At 42.8% G+C, this 17,208-nt stretch overlaps 2 protein-coding genes across 5 annotated transcripts in view; one reads left to right on the forward strand and one right to left on the reverse strand.

The window, feature by feature from the left end:
• ptpn18 (protein tyrosine phosphatase non-receptor type 18) overlaps positions 1–17,208 on the forward strand; it is a 36,475-nt gene that overhangs the window by 10,410 nt on the left and 8,857 nt on the right. For 2 of the 4 annotated variants that reach the window (XM_023272691.3, XM_055012860.1), the window contains 10 exons: positions 309–417; positions 1,245–1,321; positions 5,231–5,326; positions 7,309–7,347; positions 7,662–7,730; positions 9,050–9,112; positions 12,592–12,734; positions 13,151–13,217; positions 16,027–16,104; positions 16,388–16,498. In XM_023272691.3, coding sequence (XP_023128459.2) covers positions 309–417; positions 1,245–1,321; positions 5,231–5,326; positions 7,309–7,347; positions 7,662–7,730; positions 9,050–9,112; positions 12,592–12,734; positions 13,151–13,217; positions 16,027–16,104; positions 16,388–16,498 — 852 coding nt within the window. Of the gene's footprint in view, positions 1–308; positions 418–1,244; positions 1,322–5,230; positions 5,327–7,308; positions 7,348–7,661; positions 7,731–9,049; positions 9,113–12,591; positions 12,735–13,150; positions 13,218–13,449; positions 14,003–16,026; positions 16,105–16,387; positions 16,499–17,208 lie in introns of those variants that run through there. The other 2 variants (XM_035949284.2, XM_055012861.1) reach the window with 2 other exon arrangements.
• Positions 9,929–11,801, reverse strand: LOC129349500 (uncharacterized). Its single transcript, XM_055012862.1, has 2 exons — positions 10,392–11,801; positions 9,929–10,302 (listed from the first exon to the last, which is right to left on the reverse strand). The coding sequence occupies exons 1-2, from the start codon at positions 10,846–10,848 to the stop codon at positions 10,130–10,132; spliced, it is 630 nt and encodes a 209-aa protein (XP_054868837.1). The 5' UTR covers positions 10,849–11,801; the 3' UTR covers positions 9,929–10,129.

Here is a 17,208-nt window from a genome sequence, read left to right on the forward strand (position 1 = left end):
TGACCTGTCTAGGGTGTCCCCTGCCTTCACCTGAGTCAGCTGGGATAGACTCCAGCCCCCCCATGACGCTAGTGAGGATTAAGCGGTGTATAGATAATGGATGGATGGACTGTGTGTGTCTGTGTGTGTCTGCAGGTGTGAACACTGAAGAAAAGTTGTGATGTTTAAACAGTTTTTTCCTCTAAAAGTGTTGATCAGCAGCAGTGAAAATGATCGTTGTGTGTCTGTGTGGTTGTGTCTTTATGTGTGTGTGTGTACTGTGTGTGTCTGTGTGGTTGTGTCTTTATGTGTGTGTCTGTGTGTGACAGATGGTGCGTTCACAGTCCGTGGCGTTAAAGAGAGAACTGAGTCTGAGCAGTGAAGCCGGAGCTCTGAAGGAGAACATCAAGAAGAACCGCTACAAAGACATCTTGCCCTGTAAGGACACACAACAACACAACAACAACAACAACAACACAACAACAACACAACGACAATGACAACAACAACACAACAGACACACAGCATCACAACAGACCCACAACAACAACACAACAGACACACAACAACACAACAGACACACAACAACAACACAACACAACAGACACACAACAACACAACAGACACACAACAACAACACAACAACAACAACACAACAGACACACAACAACACAGCAACAACACAACAGACACACAACAACAACAACACAACAACACAACACAGCAACAATGCAACAACACAACAGACAACAGACATACAACAACAACACAACAACAACAACACAACAGCAACACAACAACACAACAAACACACAACAGACACACAACAACTCAACTCCGTCTGAGAACACAGAACAGCAACACAACCCACTTTGTAGTTTTTGTGTCAAAAGCAGAAGTTTTCTGTCTCATTTTGCTTTTCTTTATGGCTTTTTTGTGTTGTTTTGTGTCACTTTTTGGTCATTTTGTGTCTTTTTGTGTCACTGTTTTGTATTTTTTATGTACTTATAGTCTTTGTATACATTATGCGTCTCTGTAGTTGTTTTGTGTTGTTTTTGTGTGTCTTTGGGTCTCTTCCTTCCTTGTAGTTGTGGGTTTGTGATCTCAGTTGTTCCTGTTTTTGCTGTTTGTCGTACCTGAAGCTGTTCACCTGTACCTGCTGTGCTGCTCTCTGATTGGCTGATGGATGAATGAACAAGTGTCAGATCAGAACCAACCGAAAATAAAGTGTGTGTCTTTGTGTGTCTGTGTGTGTCTGTGTGTAGACGACCAGTCTCGGGTTATTTTATCTCTGCTGACATCAGACTCTGACTCTGATTACATCAACGCCAGCTTCATCCAGGTAGACCATCATCATCATCATCATCATCATCATCATGGAACTAATTAATGCTGCAACATTTATTTACAATCAACTAGATCTGATCAACGTTCTTTCTCAGAACATCTGGTTCTTCATCTCCAGTAACTTTATCAATGATCAGAGGTCTACCTTCAGACTGGGAATATTTCCAGAGTTCCAGGTCCTTGAAGTCCATAGAGGAGAACATCCCCTGGAGAAAGTTCTACAGTAGACGTACTGCCAACTGGAGAAAGTTCTAGAGTAGACGTCCGTGTAGTTTCTCATTCATCCAGGTCATGGTTATCCAAAGTTGTTTAAATCAATCCAACTGGACTTTAAGAAGGTTCCTTGAAGACGTTTCACCTCTCATCCAAGAGGCTTCTTCAGTTCTGGTGGTGGTTGATGTTGCCTCAGCTTATAACGACGTCTCACCTTTTCCACAAAGTCCAAGGAGTTCTGTACATGGTGGGGATTCTTCCCCACCAGCGGGGCCAAGATGGTGGCTACATGTTTGGCAATGCTGGTCCTTACTCAGTGCCGACGGCACTGAGTAAGGACCAGAACATCACCATTCTTCCAGCAGATAAAGGAAGATGCACTGTGATCCTGAACACAATGGATTACCATGCCAAGGTAATGTCTTTACTTAGTGACAGCAGCACTTATGAGACCCTGAAGCGCGACCCAACCAGCAGCTACAAAAAGAAGGTTGTGGATTGCCTACAGAAGCTACAGAAGGAGGAAACAATAAACCGCCTGCAGTACCATCGCCTGTACCCTGGGGATGCCATTCCATGCATATATGGCCTCCCCAAAATTCATAAAGAAGGAGCCCCCCTCAGGCCTATCGTCAGCAGCATTAACTCTGTTACCTACAACATTGCCAAACATGTAGCCACCATCTTGGCCCCGCTGGTGGGGAAGAATCCCCACCATGTACAGAACTCCTTGGACTTTGTGGAAAATGTGAGAGGACTGAGATTAGATACGGATGAGACCATGGTATCCTACGATGTCACCTCCCTATTCACATGTGTTCCTACAATGGAGGCGGTGGAAACAGTGAGACAGCGGCTTTTACAAGACAACACCCTCAGTGACAGAACAAACCTCAACTCAGACCAGATTTGCCAACTTTTGGACCTCTGCCTGAACACCACCTATTTCCAGTACAGAGGGAGCTTCTATAGGCAGAAACATGGCTGTGCCATGGGCTCGCCAGTATCTCCTATTGTGGCCAATCTGTACATGGAAGAAGTGGAACACAGGGCCCTGACCTCATTTAACGGAGCAACACCGAGCCACTGGTTCCGATACATGGACGACACATGGGTCAAGATCAGAATCCAGGAGGTGCAAACTTTCACCGAACATATCAATTCTGTGGACAGCAACATCAAGTTCACCAGAGAGGATGTAAAGGATAACAGTTTGCCCTTTTTGGATTGTGAGGTCCACATAGAAGAGGACAGAAGTCTGAGTGTTGGGGTATACAGGAAACCAACACACACGGACCAGTACCTGCTTTTTGACTCTCACCACCCACTGGAGCACAAGCTAGGGGTCATCAGGACCCTGCAACACTGGGCCGACAAGTTACCCACCAGTACCCAAGGCCAGCAAAAAGAACACAAACACCTGAAAGGGGCACTGAAAACTTGTGGATATCCTGACTGGACCTTTGTGAAGGCTCACACAAGATCCTGAAAGGAGAACAACCCAGTGAGAACTGAGGAGAAGGAGAACAGGCAAAACAACATAGTGATTCCATATGTGTCTGGACTGTCTGAAAAACTGAGGAGGATCTTCAACAAACACCAGATCCCTGTCTTTTTTAAGCCAAATAACACACTCAGACAAAGACTGGTCCACCCAAAAGACCCCACACCACACAGTCAGAAGAGCAACCTGGTGTATGCAGTTAAATGCAGCGAGGAATGCTCAGATCTCTACATAGGGGAAACCAAACAGCCACTTAACAAGCGTATGGCTCAACACAGAAGAGCCAGTTCCTCAGGACAGGATTTGGCGGTCTTCCTTCACCTCAAGTAAGAGGGACACTCATTTCAGGACACCAATGTTCAGATTTTGGACAGGGAGGACAGATGGTTTGAGAGAGGCGTGAAAGAAGCCATCCATGTCAAAGTGGAGAAGCCATCTCTGAACAGGGGGGGTGGTCTGCGACATCATCTTTCGCCATTTTACAATCAGGTCCTTTCAAAACTCCCCAAAAGAACTACTCGGCAGAATGACTCAGGTGAGGTGGCTCATGCTAACGACCACCATTAGCATACGAGGGCTCGGTGAAACTCGCATTTCGACGACCCCCTTTGTGTCACTCCCTGGCTCCCAACGACCATCGTTGAGGAGCCAGGTGGGCCTTGGCAATGGTCGTCGGAATGTGAATAACACTGACCACACCTCACAGGGGTTATAAGCCGAGGCAACATCAACCACCACCAGAACTGAAGAAGCCTCTTGGATGAGAGGTGAAACGTCTTCAAGGAACCTTCTTAAAGTCCAGTTGGATTGATTTAAACAACTTTGGATTCTAGAGTAGACCTACCGACAACTGGAGAAAGCTCCAGGGTAGACCTATCGACAACTGGAGAAAGTGCTAGAGTAGACGTACCGACAACTGGAGAAAGCTCCAGGGTAGACCTATCGACAACTGGAGAAAGTGCTAGAGTAGACCTACCGACAACTGGAGAAAGTTCTAGAGTCGACCTACTGACAACTGGAGAAAGTTCTAGAGTAGACCTATCGACAACTGGAGAAAGTTCTAGAGTAGACCTACCGACAACTGGAGAAAGTTCTAGAGTCGACCTACCGACAACTGGAGAAAGTTCTAGAGTAGACCTACCGACAACTGGACAGTTGTCAGTAGGAAATATTCCCAGTCTGAAGGTAGAACTCTGATCATTGATAAAGTTACTGGAGATGAAGAACCAGACAGTTCTCAGGAGGTTCTGAAAGTGTGTGTCCACTAGATGTGATTATGCGGACCACAACATGGTCACATGACAGCACTGAGCAACAGCAGGCCGCTACGTGGTCACATGACCGGGCTTTCAGCTGGACAGTCCAGCAGATGAGTCGGATAAACACAGCGACTCGGCCGCAAACTTTCACTTTTATTTCAAAAACACTTCAGCGAAAAGTATTTCTGAAAACATTTGAGGCAGAAATAATCTGCAGCAGCTGAATCTGTCCTGGTTTTATATCACTGACGGCTAGTTTAGATGTTTGAGGACAGTTTCACGATGCGTGGAATTTCCACATGCCGGAGTCCAGTCTACTATATGCAAATGAGCTACAGCCCTCTCCAGGTAAACACACCGGATCGCAGCGGGAAACGCACCACAACCGGACCAGCATGCTACATGCAGCGCATTTCCAGCTGCGATGAGGTGTGTTTACCTGGAGAGGGCTGCAGCTCATTTGCATAAAGTAGACTGTTTGTCCAATCAGGAGCAGGCAAGGTGCTCAAAGAAGGTTGGCAGGTGTTGAACACAGTTCACCATGGAGGAGAAGCTTATAACAGCTGTATCTGCACATGCATCGTAACCATTAGTGTTTTTGAAATAAAAAGGAAAGTTTGTGGCCGAGCCGCTGTGTTTATCCGACTCATCTGCTGGACTGTCAAACTGAAAGCTCGGTCATGTGACCACGTAGCGGCCTGCTGTTGCTCAGTGCTGTCATGTGACCACGTAGCGGCCTGCTGTTGCTCAGCGCTGTCATGTGACCATGTTGTGGTCCGCTAGTGACCGCCCACCATCCGTGCGATTTTCAGATGCGGTGCGTTGCCATGCGGGAAAATCGCATCTCGTGGACACGCACCTTCACTGATTTAAGAAAATGTTTGTTGTTGTTGTTGTTTGTTGTTGTAATGCTGTGTTGGTCCTCCAGGGGGCATCCTCCTCCTCCCCCTACATCGCCTGTCAGGGTCCTCTTAGCTCCACTGTGACTGATTTCTGGAGGATGATCTGGCAGCATGAAGTAAAGGTCAGTTCCACCTCCAGTTCCAGGAATTAGTCAGTGACCAGACTGACCTTTAATCTGGAATCCACAACTTTTACAGATTTCTGCATCAAGAATTCCTAAATCATCATATTTACCAACAGATATCACTCTAAGGAGGAAAACAGCTTTTCTTTTATGGTTGTTTTCTTTCTGTGTTTTGAAAATACACAAGATTTCTCATATGATTACAGAAACTGTGGATTTACACGTCTGATGTGAAATAACGAAAAAAACCTCAGACCATTTTATCGTTTTGTGTCTCGTTTTTGTCATTTTGTGTCTTGTTTTGTCATTTCGTGTCTTGTTTTTGTCGTTTTGTGTCGTTTTATGTCTCGTTTTTGTTGTTTTATGTCTCGTTTTTGTCGTTTTGTGTCTTGTTTTGTCATTTTGTGTCTCGTTTTTGTCGTTTTGTGTCTCGTTTTGGTCATTTTGTGTCTTGTTATTGTCATTTTGTGTCTTGTTCTTGTTGTTTTGTGTCTTGTTTTATTTTGTGTCTCGTTTTTGTCATTTTATGTCTTTTTTTGTCTTGTTTTTTCATTTTGTGTCTTGTTTTGTCATTTTGTGTCTCGTTTTTGTTGTTTTGTGTCTTTTTTTGTTGTTTTGTGTCTTGTTTTGTCGTTTTGTGTCTCGTTTTTGTCATTTGGTGTCTCGTTTTGGTCATTTTGTGTCTTGTTTTTGTCATTTTGTGTCTGGTTTTTGTCATTTTGCGTCACATTTTTTGTTTTATGTCTGTTTTTTCTCATTTTATGTCTTGTTTTTGTCGTTTTTTCTCTCATTTTTGTCATTTTGTGTCTGTTTTTTGTCTTTTGCGTCTTACTTTTGTTGTTTTCTTTTACAGAAATTGTAAATTTATATGTCTGATGTGAAATAACGAAAAAACCTTGAACCATTTTATCATTTTGTGTCTCGTTTTTGAAGTTTTGTGTCTTGTTTTTGTTATTTTGTCTCATTTTTGTTGTTTTGTGTTTTGTTTTTGTCTTTTATGTCTCATTTTTGTTGTTTTGTGTCTCATTTTTGTTGTTTTGTGTTTTGTTTTTGTCTTTTATGTCTCATTTTTGTTGTTTTGTCTCATTTTTGTTGTTTTGTGTTTTGTTTTTGTCTTTTATGTCTCGTGTTTGTTGTTTTGTGTCTTATTCTTGCTTTCTTTTACAGAAATTGTGAATTTACATATCTGATGTGAAATAACGATAGAAACCTCTAACATGAATGTTTTCATTTCAGAAAAAGGAAAATTTTTGAGTGTTAAAATACAAATTAATCATAATTTCACACAAATTTACTGTTTTTATTGTATTTCCTTTAACAATTGAAACAGTTTAAGTTTAATGCTTTAAATATTTTCAGTGACAAAAATAAATCTTTTTCTGTCATTTCTACACAGATTCTTGAATAATGACAACAAACAACGGATGTTTTCATCAGTGTGTAATATCTGTAATTATTTTTAATACAGTTTTTAAAATTATTTATACTATTTGTCATCATATCTGTCAAATTATATTAATGTTACACATCAAAAATGATTTAGTTGTTTTTACAGTTTTGCACAAAAAATTAAAGAAAAATGACAATTTTAAAAATGAAATTCATCTTTTTTTATTTTACAGCTGCAGGATTATGATTGTTTTTTATTTAGTTTAGTTTTTCACAGTTTATTTACATAATTTTTCATGTCAAATGTCAGAAACGTTTCAGTTCCAGTTCCTCAGACTTGTGGTTTCCTTCAGCCAATGGTTAATAATTAATGTTTAACTTCTAATAATTCATCTCTAACTTCTTATCTCAAACTCAAATCATTGTTCTGGACTATTTTATGGTTTTAAATGTTAGTAAGGTTGATTCAATAAACTGAGAGAATGTGTTGAACTTTTCCACAGACTGTCTTTGTTTGATGAATTCTAGATTTAATATGAGTTTTGTTCTCATTGATCAGCGGCTCCGTCTAACATCTGGTTCTGTTCCAGGTGATAGTCATGGCCTGCAGGGAGGTGGAGATGGGGAAGGTGGGTTCAGTCTGACACCACGTTTTTGGTTGATAATGTTTAATTTTATTTCTTTATTGTGTCTTTAAATGAATCATTTAGTATAATTCTGATGAAAACTTGAGTCATAATTTCATTAAATTATGTTTTTAAAATGATGCATCTCATAATTTAGTTTCATTGCAACAGATTTTTACTTTTTGTGAAGTTTTACACCAGTTTTGACTCAGTTTGTGTTTGACTTTTACTTCATTATTTGAAATTTTCTGCAGACTAAAAACAAACAGACATCCTTCATGTTAAGACTTGTTCTGTTTTATTGTGTGAATTTCCAGAAAAAGTGTGAACGTTACTGGACTGAAGCTCATCAGTCGACGTCATTCGGACCTTTTACCGTCACAAACGTAAGAACTTTACACACACACTAGGTTGTGTGTCTGTAATGTTGTGTCTCTGGTTGTGTGTCTGTAATGTGTCTCTGTGTGTCTGTAACGTTGTGTCTCTGGTTGTGTGTCTGTAACGTGTCTCTGGTTGTGTGTCTGTAACGTGTCTCTGGTTGTGTGTCTGTAACGTCGTGTCTCTGGTTGTGTGTCTGTAACGTCGTGTCTCTGGTTGTGTGTCTGTAACGTCGTGTCTCTGGTTGTGTCTGTAACGTTGTGTCTCTGGTTGTGTGTCTGTGACGTTGTGTCTCTGGTTGTGTGTCTGTTACGTTGTGTCTCTGGTTGTGTGTCTGTTACATTGTGTCTCTGGTTGTGTGTCTGTAACATTGGGTTGTGTGTCTGTAATGTTGTGTCTCTGGTTGTGTGTCTGCAATGTTGTGTCTCTGGTTGTGTGTCTGTGACATTGTGTCTCTGGTTGTGTGTCTGTGATGTTGTGTGTCTGTGACATTGTGTCTCTGGTTGTGTGTCTGTAACATTGTGTCTCTGGTTGTGTGTCTGTAACATTGTGTCTCTGGTTGTGTGTCTGTAACGTGTCTCTGGTTGTGTGTCTGTACCGTTGTGTCTCTGGTTGTGTGTCTGTAACATTGTGTCTCTGGTTGTGTGTCTGCAACGTTGTGTCTCTGATTGTGTGTCTGTAACGTGTCTCTGGTTGTGTGTCTGTAACGTTGTGTCTCTGGTTGTGTGTCTGTAACGTGTCTCTGGTTGTGTCTCTGGTTGTGTCTCTGGTTGTGTGTCTGTGACGTTGTGTCTCTGGTTGTGTCTCTGGCTGTGTGTCTGTGACGTTGTGTCTCTGGTTGTGTGTCTGTGACATTGTGTCTCTGGTTGTGTGTCTGTAACATTGTGTCTCTGGTTGTGTGTTTGTGACGTTGTGTCTCTGGTTGTGTGTCTGTAACATTGTGTCTCTGGTTGTGTGTCTGTAACATTGTGTCTCTGGTTGTGTGTCTGTAACATTGTGTCTCTGGTTGTGTGTCTGTAACGTTGTGTCTCTGCTTGTGTGTCTGTAACATTGTGTCTCTGGTTGTATCTGTTACGTTGTGTCTCTGGTTGTGTGTCTGTTATGTTGTGTGTCTGGTTGTGTGTCTGTAATGTTGTGTCTCTGGTTGTGTTGTAACGTTGTGTCTCTGGTTGTGTGCCTGTAACGTTGTGTGTCTGTAATGTTGTGTGTCTGTAACGTTGTGTCTCTGGTTGTGTGTCTGTTACGTTGTGTGTCTGGTTGTGTGTCTGTAATGTTGTGTCTCTGGTTGTGTGTCTGTAATGTTGTGTCTCTGGTTGTGTGTCTGCAGGTGGAGGAAACTCGACCCAATGAAGACGTGGTGATCAGAGAACTGACAGTTTCTTACCTGCAGGTAAAAAAATCACCTGAAGTCTCACTTTGTCCTCCTCTGGAGGTTGTGTGTCTCTTAGTGTAGTTGTGTGTCTGTGTGTAACCCCTACAATTCTACAGTTTCATTTGTCAGACCCCTTTAATCCAAAGATGTCCATCTGAGAGTAGATCCACACATCTAGGACCTAGTCAGGAGGAAACTACCTGGATACGATAGAACCAGGTTCAGGTGAGATCATCGGACCGTGGAGTCTACAGGAAGTCTGTCAGGTTAAAGGTGTTCACTAAAGATCTGGTTTTAGTCTTTTCTTAAAGATTGAACAGAGTTTGGTGACTTGTTCCACCAACGAGGAACCATCAAGGAGTAGATTCCAGGTATTGTGGAGGTCGGATCAGGAACCTTTGGTTGGAGGGATTGGAAAACCTGGATGAGAGAGTTCAGGGAGGAGGAGATATTTTCTCTGGAGTTTAGAATTTTCTGCAGCCACCTGTACATGAGATGTTTCTGGATGGAAACCAGATGTTCTGGTGCATTCTGGATCACCTGCAGAGGTTTGACCTCCATGAAGGGAGGCCTCCAGTAGGAGTTGGTATTAGATACCTGGACCAGGAGCTGCATGTTCAGACTGGAAGGGTCTGGGGCCTCATTTATAAAGCTTGCTTACGCACAAAACAGGGCTAGAAAGTTACGTACGCCACTTCCAACGCAAAGGTTGTGATTTATAAAAATAAACGTGGCGTGAGAATATGCGCACCGGTGCGCCAACTTTGATGCTTGCTTACGGACATTGTGCAGACAGAGGGAACGGCAGTGCCAGACGGTGAGGTGGTGAATTGAAGCCAGATTTATCTCAAACCTTTATTGTCATCACATATTACACGTGTAGAGCCGGGGTGTTATGCAGCGTTTACAATAAGACCGAAAGTAAGTTTCATTTTTTTTTAACAAGATCTTTAATAGAGGCGGCAATGTCAGACAGGACCTCACACATGTTGTTCATTACGGTGCGTATTTGCTGGAGCTCATCCCACACTTCATTTATGGCACCGATGGTGTCCCTTTGTGATTGTAGAATTCTGTCTGCCAGAATCCGACCACTTCTAGGTGTGCCATGGTCTCAGGATGTAGTTGTACTGGGGACAGCCAGGATTCATCCACGCTGACAGGACACGCTGTGGTCGGAACCTCCTCGTCAGCCAGCGTTTCCAACTCTAGAGTGACGGAGGACAAAAAGCATAAGTCCACTGCCTTTTTACAAGTCCATTTAAATATTTAATAAACAGATAAAACTGTACTTTACCGGTCTCCTCTGTGGGCTCTGCCAAATCGGTGTCTCCTTCCTTCTCTGACACGATTCCACACATGCTGGCCGTCCTGAGGATGGATGCTATCCTGCTGTCCAGCGGTGTGGGCTCGGGTTTGCCTCTATCCCCACCTGTAGCAGACACGCTTTGGCGATGGCATGTCACTCTCTTCTTGGACTCCACCTTCAAATCAGACCACTTCCTTTTCACCTCTGCCACAGTTCTCTCTGTGGCACTCACACTGTTGACAGAGGTGACAACGTGCTGCCACTCAGTGCCTTTTCTTTTGTTAGAGATGCCACTACTATGACCACCAAACAAAATACTCTTCCTGGCCTCCACCTCATCCACAAGCACCTCTATCTCGGTCTCCGAAACATTTCGTTTTCTTTTTTCTGCCATGACTGAGCGTAAAATGCTGTGGATCAGCAGCTTGTTTATATGCAAATACATTCATGAGTTACTTTGCATTGACCATTCATGGTAAAATGTGGGTGTGTCGTGGGCGGGATGTGAGGTGGATCCACCTGCGCAATCTTCCAGCTGGAGTGGGATTTATAAATGGGAAATTGCGTGCAGTTGTGCGTACGCACAGTTTTATAAATCAGAATATGTCTTGGCGTACGCCTATTTCCGATTTTCGGCGTAGTCAAACTTTTAGTGTGGATCCTACGCAATGTTTTATAAATGAGGCCCCTGATCTTCCTGATGTTCTACAGGACGAACCGACACAACTGAGCAGCAGAGGACTCATGAACCTTGGAGGTTAGATGGTCATCCATCATGATTTCCTGGAGGACTCTGAGGGTCTGAGTTGATTCCAGCTGGATGTTGGTTTCTTGTTGAATAGAGGGACTGGCTGGGAGGATGAGGAGCTCAGTCTGGGAGAGGTGGAGCTGAAGGTGGAGTTTGTTCATCCAGAAATCTGTAAGGATGATGAGATCCGTTTGGTCGTCTGGGGGGAACAACAGGAAGAGCTGGTGGAGGAACCATGTGGGAGGATTATTGGGTTTATTGAGAAGAGGAGGACCGAGCACAGACCCTGGAGGAACCCCTGTAGATAGACTGACCTCTGAAGAACCCCTGTAGATAGACTGACCTCTGAGGAACCCCTGTAGATAGACTGACCTCTGAGGAACCCCTGTAGATAGACTGATCTCTGAGGAACCCCTGTAGATAGACTGACCCTGGAGGAACCCCTGTAGATAGACTGAAAACTTCAGACACTTCTACCCTCCAAGATCCTCTGAAGGATCTCCTGAGGGGTAGAAGAACCAATGGAGGGCTGGTTCTGAGATGTTAGACCAGGGAGGTGGAGGATTTGGAGGTGAACAGATCTGAAGACTGTCCAGCAGCTCCAGCAGAACTCAGTGGTTCTGGTACCGATAGGAGTCCAATATGGTGGAGGGACCCTGTTTAGAATCAGACTGGTTCTGGTTTACGGGTTGTTGTTAGAGAGAAAAGCAGAGACTTGGTTGAAGACAGTTCACTCCAGTATTTCAGACAGGAAGGACAGGAGTGAAGCTGGTCTGTAATTCTGGACCTGGTCTGTAATTCTGGACCTGGTCTGTAGTTCTGGACCTGGTCTGTAGTTCTGGACCTGGTCTGGGTCGAGTGGAGGTTCTAGAGTATTGGAGTGACTGGAGCTGCTTTACTACAGCAGAGAACACACCTGTACAGGTGAGGAGGTGATGATGTTACTGCAGGGTTCAGGGCTGGGAAATAGTTTACAAGAACCCCTGTTGTGTGTCTGTGTGTAGTTGTGTGTCTGCGTGTAACCGTGTTGTGTGTCTGTGTGTAACCGTGTTGTGTGTCTGTGCGTAACCGTGTTGTGTGTAGTTGTGTGTCTGTGTGTAACCTGTGTAGTTGTGTCTGTGTGTAACCTGTGTAGTTGTGTGTCTGTGTGTAACCATGTTGTGTGTAGTTGTGTGTCTTTGTGTAACCATGTTGTGTGTCTGTGTGTAGTTGTGTGTCTGTGTGTAACCTATGTAGTTGTGTGTCTGTGTGTAACGTGTTGTGTGTCTGTGTGTAACTGTTTTGTGTGTCTGTGTGTAGTTGTGTGTCTGTGTGTAACCGTGTTGTGTGTCTATGTGTAGTTGTGTGTCTGTATGTAACCGTGTTGTGTGTTTGTGTGTAGTTGTGTGTCTGTGTGTAGTTGTGTGTCTGTGTTTAACCTGTGTAGTTGTGTGTCCTCAGATGAGCCGTTCTCTGATCCAGTATCAGTTCTTATCGTGGCCGGATCACGACGTTCCCTCTGAGACTTCTGGAGTTCTGGACCTGCTGGACCGAGTCAGGACCAGCCAGGGGACGCACAGCTCCCCACTGTTGGTACACTGCAGGTATACATCACACACACAGACTCACACACAGACAGACACACACAGACACACACTCTCTAAACGGCTGTTAATTCCACATCATTACTGCAGCTTGTTTGTGCCAAAAGTACAGATCACAGGTCAGATGGTCATTAACATGCAGCAGGACGGATCACACATATGGAGGACACACACAACTATACAACTACACACACAGACACACAACCACAACTACACACACACACAACTATACAACCACACACACACAGAAAGCAGGAGGCTGTGAATATGCAGCAGGCAACACCAGCTAACGATGGCACCGTGAACACACTGCATGTGTTTGTGTGTGTGTGTGTGTGTGTGTGTGTGTGTGTGTGTGTGTGTGTGTGTGTGTGTGTGTGTGTGTGTGTGTGTGTGTGCGTGTGTGTGTGTTCCAGTGCCGGCTGTGGGAGGACTGGAGTCATCTGTGCTCTTGACTACATCCATGACCTGCTGGTTACCAAGGTAACAGATGATAACATGACACAGGAGTCAGTAGTTGTGTGTCTGCTGCTACACGCATGTTCTTCTCATCATGTTGTTGTTTGTTTGTTTCTTCCTGTTCCTGCATGAAAACAACGTACAGAAAATAAAGTTTGTTCAATCAGTCAATCTGTTAAAACACATCAGTGTTGTTGTTTCATTGTGTTGTTGTTGTTTCATTGTGTTGTTGTTTCATTGTGTTGTTGTTGTGTAGCAGCTGACGGCAGACTTCAGTACCATGGACGTTGTGTTGTTGTTTCATTGTGTTGTTGTTGTTTCATTGTGTTGTTGTGTAGCAGCTGACGGCAGACTTCAAGATTATGGACGTTGTGTTGTTGTTTCATTGTGTTGTTGTTTCATTGTGTTGTTGTTGTTTCATTGTGTTGTTGTTTCATTGTGTTATTGTTGTTTCATTGTGTTGTTGTTTCATTGTGTTGTTGTTTCATTGTGTTGTTGTTGTTTCATTGTGTTGTTGTTGTGTTGTTGTGCAGCAGCTGATGGCAGACTTCAGCATCATGGACGGTGTTGTTGTTTCATTGTGTTGTTGTTTCATTGTGTTTTTGTTTCATTGTGTTGTTGTTTCATTGTGTTATTGTTGTTTCATTGTGTTGAAACTAGAACATTGTATTGGCATTAAAGGGACAGCACTGGACTGGTTTAAATCCTACTTATCAGACAGGTTCTAGTTTGTGCATGTCAGCAATGACTCTTCTGAGCATACTAGGGTTAATCATGGAGTTCCTCAGGGTTCTGTCTTAGGACCAATACTGTTCACATTATACATGCTTCCCTTAGGCAATATTATTAGGAAGCACTGTATTAATTTCCATTGTTATGCTGACGACACTCAATTGTATTTATCTATGAAGCCAAATGAAACTAATCAGCTAGCTAGACTGCAAGATTGTCTTAAGGACATAAAGACCTGGATGACCTATAATTTCTTACTACTAAATTCAGACAAGACTGAAGTCATTGTATTTGGCCCCAAACATCTTAGAAACTCGCTTTCAAAGCATATAGTTACTCCGGATGGCATTACATTGGCCTCCAGTACTACTGTGAGGAACCTCGGTGTTATCTTTGACCAGGACATGTCCTTTAACTCGCACATAAAACAAATCTGTAGGACTTCCTTTTTCCACCTGAGAAATATTGTGAAAATCAGGAACATCCTGTCTCAGAGTGATGCAGAAAAACTAGTCCATGCATTTGTTACTTCTAGGCTTGACTACTGTAATTCCTTATTATCAGGTTGTCCCAATAGCTCTCTGAAACATCTACAGCTGATCCAAAACGCTGCAGCCAGAGTACTGACGGGAGTTAGCAAGAGAGATCATATTTCTCCTATATTGGTTTCTCTTCATTGGCTTCCTGTGAAATCTAGAATAGAATTCAAAATCCTTCTTCTGACATATAAAGCTCTTAACAACCAATCTCCATCATATCTTAAAGACCTGATAGTACCATATTATCCTAGCAGAACTCTTCGCTCTCAGACTGCAGGCTTACTTGTTGTTCCTAGAATCTCTAAAAGTAGAATGGGAGGCAGAGCCTTCAGTTGTCAGCTCTTCTCCTGTGGAACCAGCTCCCAGTTTGGGTTCTGGAGGCGGACACCCTCTCTATTTTTAAGACCAGGCTTAAAACCTTCCTTTTTGACAAAGCTTATAGTTAGGGCTGACTGGGGGACCCTGACGGGGTGAGCTGGTGTTTTCATTTGCAAAACTGACTTCCCCTCTTGACGTCCCTTTAGTTTGCCCCTAGTTATGCTGCTATAGACCTAGGCTGCTGGGGAACCTCTCTTGATGCACTGAGCCCTTCTCTAACTACCTATGTATTTACTATATATACCATTATTGCATTACATTCACTCTGTTTCTTTCTGTGTCCTTTCTCCGAGTGTCCCTGGTCCCAGAGCTGGATGCTGGATGCTTCAGATGTGTGGCTGTGTTTTATGGTCCTTGTGTCCCACCCCCCCACCTCTCTATCTCTACCTCTACACCTCTATCTCTATCCCTCTATCTCTATCCCTCTATCTCTATCCCTCTATCTCTATCCCTCTACCTCTCTACCTCTATCTCTACCTCTCTACCTCTTCTGTACCTCTCAACCCACCCGGCCAGCAGCAGATGGTTCCCCCACATTAGAGCCGGGTTCTGCTCGAGGTTTTTTCCCTGTTAAAAGGGTGTTTTCCTGCCACTGTCTCCTTAGGGCTGCTCTGGGGGTTCAGGCATATGGGTTCTGTAAAGCGTCTCGAGACAATTTGACTGTAATTGGCGCTATATAAATAAAATTGAATTGAATTGAATTGAATTGAATTGTGTTGTTGTTGTTTTGTTGTTGTGTAGCAGCTGACGGCAGACTTCAGCATCATGGACATTGTGTTGTTGTTTCATTGTGTTATTGTTCTTTCATTGTGTTGTTGTTGTGTTGTTGTGTAGCAGCTGACGGCAGACTTCAGCATCATGGACATTGTGTTGTTGTTTCATTGTGTTATTGTTGTTTCATTGTGTTGTTGTTGTGTTGTTGTTCAGCAGCTGACGGCAGACTTCAGCATTGTGGACGTTGTGTTGTTGTTTCATTGTGTTGTTGTTGTGTTGTTGTGTAGCAGCTGACGGCAGACTTCAGCATCATGGACGTTGTGTTGTTGTTTCATTGTGTTATTGTTGTTTCATTGTGTTGTTGTTGTTGTGTTGTGTAGCAGCTGATGGCAGACTTCAGCATCATGGACGTGTTGTTGTTTCATTGTGTTGTTGTTTCATTGTGTTGTTGTTGTTGTGTTGTTGTGTAGCAGCTGACGGCAGACTTCAGCATCATGGACGTTGTGTTGTTTCTCCGCAGACAGAGACCATCAGCTGTTCAGACGAAGGTCAGGAATTTTACTTTTAGATGTTTTATGGAATAATTCTGTTTTTCAAACTTGTAAATTAGAGTTTTTATGATGAAATTGACATTTTCTTTCTGTGTTATTTTCACTCAGTGAATCAGAATTTTGTCTTTATCGGAAAGTTTAGAATTTTGTCTCCCAGCTTGAAGTTTTTGTTCCATAAACGTTCCTTCATCTGTGAATTCTTGGTTCTTTTTTTTTTTTTTTTTTTTTTCTTTTTCTTCTTCTTCTTTTTTTTTTTTTTTGAATTCTTGGTTCTGTGCAGGAACAATATCTGTTCATCTTCACCGCCGTCATCTCCATGTTCAAGAACTTCCTTCAACCGTCGGCCTCTGAGCTCTACAACATCTCCCAGGTGGAACTACCAACCTCAGAGGTAAAACTACCAACTTTAAAGGTAAAACTACCAACCTCAAAGGTAAAACTACAAAACTTAAAGGTAAAACTACAACATTTAAAGGTAGAACTACCAACCTTAAAGGTAAAACTACCAACCTCAAAGATAAAACTGCAAAACTTAAAGGTAGAACTACGAACCTTAAAGGTAAAACTACCAACCTGGAAGGTAAAACTACCAACTTTAAAATTAAAACTACCAACCTTAAAGGTAAAACTCCTGACAATAAAAGTAAAACTCCAAATCTTAAAGATAAAACTTTAAACCTTAAAGGTAGAACTACCAACCTTAAAGGTAAAACTACCAACCTTAAACGTAAAACTACCAATCTTACCAAACTTTCAACCTGTCCGATGAAAAATATTCAATTTTGAGGTAAAGCTTTCAAACTGAATGTAAAATTACAAGATTGTCGGAGGTAAAATGACCAACTTGTCCAAGTTAAACATAAAGGTAAAACTCTCAGCCTAAAAGGTAAAACTTTAAACATTCATCCTGGAGGTAAAACTACAAGCTTGTCTGAGATGAAACTTCCAGCCTTAAAGGAACCCACCAACCGTCTGACTAGAGGATGATGACTCTAAACTCCATCCAGGGTAAAACTTCCCACCATGAGGTCAAACATCTCACCTGTCTGAAGAGGAACTTTGTGAGTTCTAAGTTCCTGTTGTGTTCTGAGCTGAAGTGAG

Source organism: Amphiprion ocellaris, chromosome 8 (genome assembly GCF_022539595.1).
Source record: "Amphiprion ocellaris isolate individual 3 ecotype Okinawa chromosome 8, ASM2253959v1, whole genome shotgun sequence".
Taxonomy (NCBI): Eukaryota; Metazoa; Chordata; class Actinopteri; family Pomacentridae; genus Amphiprion; species Amphiprion ocellaris.

What these genes read in the sequence shown, in the direction of transcription:
- LOC129349500 (XM_055012862.1), bottom strand. Translation starts at nt 10,848, where the DNA reads ATGTATTTGCATATAAACAAGCTGCTGATCCACAGCATTTTACGCTCA. An exon ending in AGAGCCCACAGAGGAGACCG is followed by an intron (nt 10,303 to 10,391) that starts GTAAAGTACAGT and finishes CCGTCACTCTAG; the next exon opens with AGTTGGAAACGCTGGCTGAC.